Here is a 12,544-nt window from a genome sequence, read left to right on the forward strand (position 1 = left end):
CTGCGTAAATAGGATTGTATACTGTGAACTTTGGCAAAATGGCTATTCAGCAAGCAGGAAAGGATTCAAGGATGGTGGTCTGCCAGAGGAATAGCTTAGTAGTTGCTAAGAACAAACTGGCAGAGAAATACCTTGAGTCAGAAAGAGAAAGGAATCATGTGATTTCTCTAGCCATTCTCCTCATTGTTCATAATATAAAATAAAGACAACTTTTTTAAATTTTCTTTGATTTATTTTGAGAGAGAGAAGGGAGAGAGCGAGGGAGAGAATCCCAAGCAGGCTCTGCAGTATCATTCCAGAGCCTGGCATGGGGTTCGAACTCACAAACCATGAGATTATGGCCTGAGATGAAATCAAGAGTCGATGGTCAACTGACTGAGCCACCCAGGTGCCACTAAAATAAAGATACTCTCTGTGAAAATAATTATTTTACATTTCTAGGTTTGCAAAGGCTCTGTCTGTAAAAGATGTTGGAACTTCCTGAAGATAGGCATTCAGTTTTTGATCAAATAAAAAATAAAAGTCTAAAATGTGAGAATAAATCTGTAAATAAAGATGTTCTATACCTTAGGCTTTGATTTTGAAAAAAAAAATGCACCAATGTGAACTTAGACCAATTCTTTCTAAGGAAGATAAAAAAAGAAGGCTGATAGGCAGGAATTCAAAGCCACTTACCAATTCCTACTTTCTCTCCCTAAATACAAGCTCAATTGTGCTGGAGGCTCATAAATTAAACCTTACTCTACCAGCCTGAAAGCTGCATGAAAAATAGGCCATGTTATATTTACCTCTCTTTACTCTTGGAAACAGTCTTTGGCAAAATAAAGGTGTGGTGAGTAAAAAAGAATCTAAAAATCTATACATTGTTAGCTCTACTACATCATCACTATGCTACTCAGGTATCCCTCAACTCTAGAGCCTCAGGGAAGATCTTGGAGAATCTACAGTACAGGAGCATGGAATAGCCATGAAAAAAAAAAAAAAAAAAAGCCTACCTGTGGAAATCAGTGTGTGCAAAATGGTACATGAGAAGACAGGGTTTCTCTGTGCTGTGTCTTTAACACATTTCCTTGATGGCATCCTTTAATTCACGGAATGTTAATTTTGACGAGGTTCAATTATCTATTCTCTCTTTTGCTACCTGTGGTTTTGGTGGGAGAAACATTGCATAAAGAAATAAAAAAAAAAAAAAAAAAAAAAAAAGCCTACCTGTGGAAATCAGTGTGTGCAAAATGGTACATGAGAAGACAGGGTTTCTCTGTGCTGTGTCTTTAACACAGCTCATTCGATGTTAGGGTCTAGACCACTCGAGTGCACAAGGAATAATGCAGAAAGGAATAATGAGATGATGTCACCTGTGCTGACACGTGCCTGCTTTTTCCAGACACCACCGTCCAAAGTTGTACATTCTATGGTAAAGCATAGTCCATTCCAGTTCTCTTTTCCTCCCCCACCTCCACCCAGTGTTTAGGCGGAGTTAAGTGATACGAGAAATCGAGGTGTGATCTGAATCTGGATATCCTCTCCACCTGCTGATGGTGTTAAGGGGTGGATTTTGCTAACGAGAGGATTAAAATGTTTTCTGAGCTAACACCTCCCACAGTATGCAATGAAACAGAGTTACCCTGTGTTTAAGGATAGAATCAATGTTGCATAATTTCTCAGTAAACTAATGTGCAATCTATTTTGAATCTGCATTAATCACTCTCTTTTATATGAAATCTAATTTAGGTATAAATCATTCACTTCCCAGGTATAGGCTTCCTCAGTAAAATGTAAGTTGAGGCCTGTTATTTTTTTTTATAGAAGCAGAGTTAATGTAGCTAAAGTAACTGTACCTAAGATTTCAGCAAGAATCTTAAAAATATGACTCAAAGTTAGTTTAGTTAAAGCTTGAGTAATTTAAGGAAATTGCCTAGGCAAGTAATTGGTATTATACCAAAACTAAATATTTCACAGTTACATTTGCTTTCGCCTAAAAATAAAAACTGGAGCAATACAAGGGAAAACTGCCAAGACTGAAAATAATATGCAGCAGCTGTAAGTAATTGGGAATGATAATCATAATTAGACAAGATGTAAGATGTGTGTTAAAACCCAGATTGGATCTTCCTGTTGACAACAGGGAGAAATCCCAAAGGCTTGGACTCCACACCTAGCCCAGGCACTTCTGCGCCCTACCTGAGAGCCCCAGCAAAACCCAGCTCGTCCCTCGATCAGCCATAAAACCACTCTTTAAAGGTCATGCATTATATGGGGGTGGGGAAGGGTGGAAAGAGGTCACACTCCCTGTCTTCAAGGAGCCAGCAAACCAGAGAAACTGGACAATTATCTAGCAGTAAATAGCATTAAATAAAAGTCCTTCAAAGGAAGCCAAAATAATGAAGGGAATAAATATTTTTGTAGGATAAAATGGAGGACAACTTTGTGAGATCAGAGAAACATTGATTAAATCTATAAGTGTAGATTAAAAATGAAGTAAAATATTCACACTATATACTATATATATAGTATACTTATACTATATATTGTATTCTGTATATATATATACACCACTTATATACATATAGTATACTTATATGTACTATAAGTTAAAAGGGAATTATTTCTGAAATCAGGTATAAATGGGGGACTACAAATTCTTAGGGAGATTACAGGGGCCTCATGGAGTAAATTGTATTTTAGTTATCTAAAGATGAGTAGGACTTTAGTAGATGTAGAAGGGGACAGGAAGAGGCCATATAAGCTGAATGATATGGCATATGCAAATGACAAGAAGTGAAAATACTCTGTGTGTTCAAAAACTGGTTCATGTGACTGGAAGTAAGAGTCTATATGAGTCTGGATAAGTTGACTAGAACAAGATAACTGAGGTCCCTCAATGCTGAGCTACAGAGCTTTGGCTTTCCTCAGTAGGCAGTGGAGACCCTGCTGGTCTGCAGTTACCATAGGCTTCTACTCTTGCCTCCATTAGTATCATCTGTTTTCCACAAAATAGCCAAGTGATCATTTAAAAATGTCAGCTAGCCTCCTCTGCTCAAAACTCTCCTATGGATTCCCATATCACTCAGAATGAGATCAAAATTCTCAGCCTAGCCCAACTACAACTCTGATCATATGCCCTAGCCCTCCTAATTTTATTTAGGATGAGTAGCAGTTTGATATTCACAGGCAACTGTAAGCATGGCAAGAACATACAACAGATCTGACCACGTCAGAGGCACCACTAGATATCTCCTAAAAACTCCAGGACTATATCTGGGGGCATGAGTTCATCTACACTCCCTGTTGTTTGCTGGAAAAGGATGCTGCTACAAAGTCTGATGCATGCTCTTCCCTCTTATAATCAGCCACATGACCTATCTTCTTGCTCAAATGCTGAAGAGAGGAATTCTGACTCCGTATAGGTCTTAGAAGGTAATAAGTCTAAAAGCAGGAAGAGAAGAAAGGCAGTGAAACACAAATGATGAAAGACAATATTCCTCTGAAAGAAGAAGTCAAGGTATTGTGTTCCTTTACGTGCTTACGGTAACAGTATGGAAAATGGATAAAAGCCTCATCATCATTCAACAAATATTTGATGAACACCTACTGAATATCAGATTCTGTGTTCTGTACCAATGAAAAAAATTACATATAATAAATCTTGGCTTGAAGACATTCTTAGTCAAATGGGGAAATATAGATATGTAAACAATTTGTGATAGATATGTAAATATGATATAAAATATGATGCCAAACTGATTTGGCATGTGGGACTTCATAAAAACTTTCCTCTTTTTATTTTTATTATTTTTATTTTTTTAATGTTTATTTATTTTTGAGAGAGAGAGAGAACATGAGCAGGAGAGGGGCAGAGAGAGGGGGAGACACAGAATCCGAAGCAGGCTCCAAACTCTGAGCTAGCTGTCAGCACGGAGCCTGACATGGGGCTTGAACTCATGAGTCATGAGATCATGACCTAAGCCAAAGTCAGACACTTAACAGACTGAGTCACCCAGGCACCCCAAACTTTCCTCTTTTTAAAGCATATGATATTTGAACTGACTCTTTAAGCTAATTTCTAATAGTGAATTTATTTTCTTTAATTTATTAACATTTTCTATAATTTCTCAAATAGATGATTGAGATTTAACATACCAAACAAATCTAAGTAGCCCAAATAGTACCAAGACTCTTAACTTTAGTACCATTAGTCTGGTACTCTGAATCACTCAGCTAACAAGTCACACACACACAAAATACATAATAAATAGCTAATGGGACTAAGGTTATATAATAATAGGATACCCCAAGTTAAAGGACTATATGCCACCATTTTAAAAAGTGAGATATACTAACATGTGCATATCATTGCATTTTGTAAAAAAAAAAAAAAAATACTGTATACAAATATAGATACAAATCTGCTCTCTGGACTACTTACCTGCCGTGACTCCTTAGGGAGCCTTTGATGTTTGTATCATCCTTATAAGTATATATATCCTAAAGTTCTATATGTGCCTTTTATTTATGCCTCCAACTATAATAAAACTTTTCCGGGGCGCCTGGGTGGCTTAGTCGGTTAAGCATCCGACTTTCGCTTAGGTCATGATCTCGCGGTTCGTGGGTTCGAGACCCGCATCGGGCTCTGTGCTGACTGCCAGCTTAGAGCCTGGAGCTTATTTCAGAGTCTGTGTCTCCCTCTCTCTCTGACCCTCCCCTGCTCACGCTGTCTCTCTCTCTCTCTTTCCTAGAAATAAATAAAATATTTAAAAAAATTTTTTTAATACAAAAAAATAAATAAAACTTTTCCTAAAAGAGGAGATTGAATTTTGTCTTTGCCTGTGTTCAATCCTAGCACATGAAAGATGCTCAATATATACTTAAGGGATATGAATTATGGTACATGACCTAGCATTAGGTATCTAATCAAAAATTCCTTTGACTAACTTTGCTCTTTGTTTTTTGGCTTACTAATTATCAATAGCTAGTCTACAGTCCATTTCCTATGATAATTGCAGGCTAATGATGCAGTAAAAGGCTCCTCCTTTATTTTAGCACTAAGAGAAGGACTAATAAATAAGACAACTAAAGAGTACGATGGGAAAATACATACTCTGTCAATTAAAAAGTAATATTTAATTTTAAATATATTATTGGCATTCTTTTGTCATGTCTAAGGCAGTAGGAGGGTGAGTAGAAGATAAAGGCACCCTGGGGGAAATGATAGGGGGTATATGGAATTAAGCAACAAAAGGGCCATCCTAACCTATTAGCTTTTGTATTCCCAGTGCCCGGTACCTAATTTAAAAATATTGGCTGAATGAATGAAAGACAATATATTGTAGATTCTCTGGCCTGTAAGCAAGTAAGTGGCTTTCTTCAGAAGAGATTCCATTTGGGCACCTGGGTGGCTTAGTCGCTTAAGCGTCCGACTTTGGCTCAGGTCACGATCTCACAGGTCGTGGGTTTGAGCCCTGCATCAGGCTCTGTGCTGACTCCCAGCTCAGAGCCTGGAGCCTGTTTCAGATTCTGTATCTCTCTCTCTATCTCTCTGACCCTCCCCTGCTATTGCTGTCTCTCTGTCTCTCTCTCTCTCTCTCAGAAATAGATAAAACATTAAAAAAAGAGAGAAGAGATTCTGTTTTGTAGGAGAGAAATACTCCTTTTAACTCTGGTCCATTCATTTATTTAATTGAATCAATTCAACAGACATTTCTTGTGCATCTACTATGCACCAGACTTTGCCACTCTCTGTACATGGAAACAAAAAGATAAATAAAATATGACCTAGGAGAGTTCACAGTCTGGTGAGAAAAATAGATAACGTATATGAATATTGGCAATGCAGTATGATAGTTGTATAAAAAGGAATATTCTAGTGACATGATGACACCATAAGGTAATCTACTCAGCGTGCTGGAAGAGAGGGGGTTCAGGAAAAATTGCCCCGAAAATGCACTTCAAAAGGTGGATAAGGAGTTTTCAGGATTCTTTCTACTTTACCTCCTTGCTGTACTATTTAATGTGTAATGACAATAAAAATTTTATCTTTGCTTTGTATGCTTGGCTTTTAAGATCTATTTCTTATTTATGAAATCATTTTCTATGCTTTGCTTATTATTAGCCCTTTACTATTATACAATAAAACCGCTCAAGATTCTTTTAAAACAACAGCAAAATAACTCTTAAATAGCTGTCATTGAGAAGGTAACAGAGCAATTAAATATTTATTTATGTTTTAAAAAACAAAACACCTTTCTAGATCTTGAACAAGAGAAAATAATTTAGGAAGTTTTATGGTTTTAAATTAGACTCCTTAGGGAGTCTGTGTGGCTCAGTCAGTTAAGCGCCTGACTTCAGCTCAGGTCGTGATCTCACGGTTTGTAGGTTTGGGCCCCACGTCCAGCCCTGAGTCCAGCTCTGTGCTGACAGCTAGCTCTGGGCCTGGAGCCTGCTTCGGATTCTGTGACTCCCTCTGACGCTCTCCTGCTCACACTGTCTCTCTCTTTCAGAAATTAAAAAAAATAAAAAATAAAAAAACATTAAATTAGATTCCTTATATATGAAAACTTTGGAAGCTGTGTGCTCAAAAATAGACTTATTTTCTTCATCATCTTCCCATTTTTTTTAAAACTCACTTGTGATGCAAATAGAAGCATTAAATAGTGGATTCTGCTCCGTGTTTACTAAAGAGGAGTAGTCTCAGCCCTTGAACTTTATGCACCTGGAACAACAATTGCTCTGTCAAGAAAACTTCTCCCTGCAAAGGTCAATATATCTCTCATCCCCTTTTAATTTCTTGGAGGTACAAACAATGCAATTTATTCTTCTTGTAATATAGCCATTGGTGAAAGTTCTATTAAAAATGACCTGCTAGTAATTCAAACTCAGTGTGACTAAAACTGCTTCTGGATTTGAGTTATGGTTTGAGGGATGAAATAGTATGTTTTTTTGTATTATATGATTCATTTTCTACTAGGAAACATTGCTTGAAATCCGGGTTTCATTAAGAGTGGGTAGTTAAAAGTATGTTGGTAGGATTTTTTATTATTACTATTATTTTTATTATGATAAATGAGGATCGGTCTCAAGCAAAGCTGCGCATGCCTACAACATTCCATTTCTGCAACACGGTGTAATTCACATTCAAAGAGGCAGCAGTCCTCTTGTGAAATGCAGTGGAACTCACTCAGTAGACTCCCACCATATTCCAAGCTTTGGTGACTCTCTAGGTGAAATCTCTCAGTGAGAATTCAACATGACTGTTAGCCAAGTACCACATAAGCTTCTCTGAGTATGAAACTGTGATCTTTCCAATGTATAAAAGTAACCACACGATTCAACAGCTCCAAATTCTTTAAAATTTCCTTCACTATTAAAAAAAAATTAGCGCCTGCGTGGCGTAGTTGGTTAAGTGTCCAGTTCTTGATCTTGGCTCAGGTCATGATCTTACAGTTCATGAGTTTGAGCCCGGCATCAGGCTCTTTGCTGATGGTGCGGCACCTGCTTAGGATTCTGTGTCTCCTTTCTCTCTTTCTCTCTGCCCCTTCCCCGTTTGTACATGCTCTCTTTCTCTCTCTCCCTCAAAATAAATAAATAAACTTAAAAAAAAAAAAACTAAATTCTTTTTCCTTACAGTTAAGGTCATGTTCTATCTGCCTGGAGTTCCAGTTTCAGTTCCCTCTCCTCCAAGCCTCAAACTTCATGGTCCAGCAAGACTAATCTACTAGAATATATGTCATACCCTCTCTTTTCCTCATACCTTTGAATAAATTGTTTCTTCTACCCAAATGACTGTCCCCTTTGGTAAAAGTCTCTGTTAAATCATCCCTCCCTTGCCTGGGCAGATTACAAAAGTTTCTGTGTCGCTCCAGCAAATACATGCAAATCTAATATTCCTTGTAACATATTATGAGTGTTCAAATATCTCTTTTTTATCTACCCCCCCAAAAATGTCTTCCAGCATTTAGTACAATATTTGACCAATAAATATATATATATATATATATAATCATTTATATGTGAAATCTAAACGAGCTGAACTTGTGAAAACAGCAGAATGGTGATCAGGGGTTGGGGGAGGGAAATCAGGGATATGTTGTCTAAGGGTACAGACTTAGAAGTAGTAGGCAAATAGACTCCTAGAGAACTAATGCATAGCATAGTGATTATAGACAACAATATTGTATCATAATCTTCAAAGTTGCTAAGAGACTAGATTTTAATTGTTTCCATCACAAAAGAGAAACGATAATTATGTGATGTGATAGAGTTGTTAGCTGATGCTGTGATGGTGATCATATTGCAACTCATAAGTGTGTGTCAAATCAACACATTTGTTCATCTGAAACTTACACAATGGTATATTGCCAATTATAGATCTCAATAAGAATAAATGTTAAAGAATATATGCATGAACTATATATTATCCACTAATACAAATATTTACAGTTCAAAAAAAAGGAATAATAATGTTAGCCACTGTTTATTAACTATTTAGCCTATGTCCAGCCCAGTGCAATGCGCTGTATGTTCTTCATCTCCAATTGTCACTGCAGCCCTGCCAGGTGGATTATATCATTTGTCTCTTGTCCTTGAGAAAACTGAAGCTCAGAGAGGTTAGTAGCATAGGCCACACATTGTCATATAGCAGAACCAGATGTGAGCTTAAGCCTGTCTGACTCCAATGCCAGTGCTCTCCCCAGTACACCCAGCTGCCTTTTGATTATTGTTAAGATCCTAAAAGACACAAATTAGATTTTGATTTAATCTTTTCCATTTCTTTCCAGCTCCAAGTACAGCCCAGTATGGAATTACCGGGAGCGCTGACGTTCTTTTCTCCTGCTGGTACCTTGTGTTGACACTGTCCTCTTTCACCAGCATATTCTACCTGAAGAATGCCATTCTACAATAAATTTAAAGACCCATAAAAGGCTTTTAAGGATTCTCTGAAAGTGCTGATGGCTGGATCCAATCTGGTACAGTTTGTTAAAAGCAGCGTGGGATATAATCAGCAGTGCTTACATGGGGATGATCGCCTTCTGTAGAATTGCTCATTATGTAAATACTTTAATTCTACTCTTTTTTTGATTAGCTACATTACCTTGTGAAGCAGTACACATTGTCCTTTTTTTAAGACGTGAAAGCTCTGAAATTACTTTTAGAGGATATTAATTGTGATTTCATGTTTGTAATCTACAACTTTTCAAAAGCATTCAGTCATGGTCTGCTAGGTTGCAGGCTGTAGTTTACAAAAACGAATATTGCAGTGACTATGTGATTCTTTAAGGCTGCAATACAAGCATTCATTTCCCTGTTTCAATAGGAGTCAATCCACATTTACGAAGATGCATTTATTTTCCTTTTTTGATAAAAAAGCAAATAATATTGCCTTCAGATCATTTCTTCAAAATATAACTAACACATATCTAGATTTTTCTGCTCGCATGATATTCAGGTTTCAGGAATGAGCCTTGTAATATAACTGGCTGCACAGCTCTGCTTCTCTTCCCTGTAAGTTCAGCATGGGTGTGCCTTCACACAATAATAATTTGCTCTTCGTCTCCACCTAATAAAAATGTTTTGCCACATCCTATAATTTGAAAGCAAAAATAAACCATGGTGATAAAGCTAAACTATATCCTATCTCAAAGGATGAAGGAGCCGTGAGACTATAAAAACCTCTTCCCTTCTTACCAGTGGGGTATGAGGATTTTGCCCCACCTAAGCTCAGTTTTGTGGTGAAAAACAATTTCATTAATGTAGTACAGGTCAGTTTATTACCATGCGATTCCTTTGGTTGTAGTCGAATGTTGAATCCACTCTGGGAAATAATTCCCTTTAAAAATGACAGCGAAGTCCATCCAAGGGATTCCTCAGCAATACAGCATCTTTTCCTTTCACTGTTCCAAGCCAAAATCTTTAAGATGGTTATCAGAAAGAACACAAAGTCCGATCACCTAACATTACATGAGTTGGTAAACATGCCAAAGTCATTTGGTTCTGTGGCACGTAAGTTGGTATGATAGATGCAGTGCTCCCACACACAGGGGCGTCTCGCACATCTTCCACCTGAAAACATCACTCAGCTGATAGCCTGGAATGCATGTTATACAAAAGAAAATGTTCCAAAATATGTAATAACAAATACTCCATGCTGACATGCAGCAGATCAATCCCTGAAAAAACAACTCTGCAATAAAATATTTCTCTGTAGCCATGTCAGTTCAAAAACATAAGGCCAAAAAACAAACAATGACAAAATGACCGTGCTTTATGTCTTCTTACATGATAGGTGTAAGACATGACCAAATGAAGACAAGACACCAGTGATTAGAATATCTTAAGATATGTTAGTTATTAAGTTATCATGAGTAGTTCACTGTTTCTAGCATAAAGAATGAAAACTACATTCTTGAATGAAAATAGTGTTATTTTAAGAAGTATTATAAGAGTATTTCTATGGTTTTACTCTTTACTAAAGAAAGACCATAACCTTGAAAGCCATTTTACAAGTTTAATGAAGTTACCAATTTCAGTATGTAGGGGGATTTCTGCAGATAGCTTCCTTTTGCAAGTAATATTAACAATTTTTAAAAAACAAACCTCACTAATAGTTAAATATGAGATATTACATGAGGTTGTACATACTTAAGATGTCTAATATTTTGCCCCAAAAGAAATGGCTTGAAAATCATGATTTTTTTTTGAGTAAAGCTTAGCCCCGAAGTACACCATAAATCTATTTTAATTAGAAAAATGAATCCTACATAAGGAGGCATAAATATACAGTGTTTCCACAAAATGGCAATAATATGGCATAATGCTATTAAATTTACTCACTGTAATTATTCATTACATTATTTTGACTGATGTTTTAAAAACTTTTATAACGCACATGGCATTTTCATCTTGATTCTTATTTATTTGCTTTTTAAGAATATTCTTTGTGAAACTGGTGAGTAAACTACAAATTTTTTTTTGTATTGCAGCTTTAAAGTGGCACACTCCATAATAATCTACTTACTAGAAATAGTGGTGCTACCACAAAAGTGTTAACCATCGGTACCATTGTTTGGGAGAAGGAAACAGATCAAGAATGCATTTATACAGTGACCGCTTTCCTAGAGTTAAAAATACCTCCTCTGTGTAAGGTTTGTAGGGTAAATGTGAGGTAAATCGAGGTATAAACTATGGATGAACCAAATAATTAGTTCAAAGTGTTGTCATGATTCCGAATTTGTGGAGTCTGGTGTTTTTCCCATAGAATGTGACAGAAGTACAGTCATAGCTCAGTAGCTATATGTATTTGCCTTTATGTTAGAAGAGAATTTTTGAGTGACATTTTAAATAGAGGAGGTATTCACTATGTTTTTCTGTATCACAGCAGCATTCCTAGTCTTTAGGCCCCTGAACAGAGTGAAACCATGAGTATTTATGAGTTCAATATTGTTCAAATAAGGCTACAGTATTTGCTTTTTTGTGTGAATGTATTGCATATAATGTTCAAGTAGATGATTTTACATTTATAGACATATGAAATGTCTGATTACTCCATTTTATCAGTCCTGACTGTACAAGATTGTTGCAATTTCAGAATAGCGGTTTTATGAAATTGATTTATCTTTTGATCTATAACAATTTTTCTAGCTATTCATTTCAGCGTTATATTTCCACAAGTTCCATTTGTGGGACTCTTTTTTTGCCCCTAAAGTTATTTTATTTTCACAGAAAGAAAAATAAAGAGCAGTTGAGGAAAGAGAGTGAAGAGAAAGGAGTGGAGGTAAAGAAAGAGGGAAGAAAAAAAGGAGGAAGGAAGGAAGGAAGAAAGGAAAGAGGAAATAAAGGAAGGAAAGGAGAGAGGGAAGAAGAATATTCAGGTAGTTGAATTAATTCATTTGCATTCTTGGTTTAACTGCAAGTGGTGTAATTATGTTCTACAATGATCCCACTCGAAACAGAAGTCCTGTGACACCATGAAGTTTCTATTATGCAGCAATTATATAATGAAAAGTACTGCCCAAATTATAGGATTGTGTTTTTCTTGGAAACACTAAAAGATTCAAGAATGTCAAACTTAAAAACCACTTTTGGGGGTGTTTAAAACTTAACTGAAAAATTAATGCTTCATCATAACATTTAAACTATATCTAGAAAGTAGACTGGAGAACTGAGAAAATTACCCAGGTAATTCAGGACAAAGAAAAAACTATATATATATATATATATATATATATATATACACACACATATATACACATATATACATATATATATGTATATATATACCCCAATGTGTGAACTCAGAAAACTCTGAGAAATTTATCAAAGCCAATCATCTATATTGATCAAATTTACTAATTGTTAATTTATCCATTGTACTTAGCTTTGTGACAGCCAAAAGTTACCTATTTAATCTTTTCAACAGAAATTGTTTTTTGAAATTCAGAATGATTTAAAAAGAGGTCAGGTTTTTAACTATTTATTGAAGTATGTGGATGTACAGTATTTCAATAGATATGAATATGAATAAATGGTATGCCTTAAGATCCTTTGAATA

The 12,544-nt window shown here is 36.1% G+C and overlaps 1 protein-coding gene across 1 annotated transcript in view; it reads left to right on the forward strand.

Moving 5' to 3' along the window:
• Positions 1-11,690, forward strand: part of NEGR1 (neuronal growth regulator 1) — a 491,889-nt gene extending 480,199 nt beyond the window's left edge. The window contains exon 7 of the mRNA XM_039219926.1: positions 8,775-11,690. Within this exon, the coding sequence (XP_039075857.1) occupies positions 8,775-8,899 (125 nt within the window). The 3' untranslated portion in view covers positions 8,900-11,690. The remainder of the gene's footprint in view (positions 1-8,774) is intronic.
• Positions 11,691-12,544: the final 854 nt, after the last annotated feature.

Source organism: Hyaena hyaena, unplaced genomic scaffold (genome assembly GCF_003009895.1).
Source record: "Hyaena hyaena isolate Hyena2069 unplaced genomic scaffold, ASM300989v1 scaffold_849, whole genome shotgun sequence".
Lineage (NCBI taxonomy): Eukaryota > Metazoa > Chordata > Mammalia > Carnivora > Hyaenidae > Hyaena > Hyaena hyaena.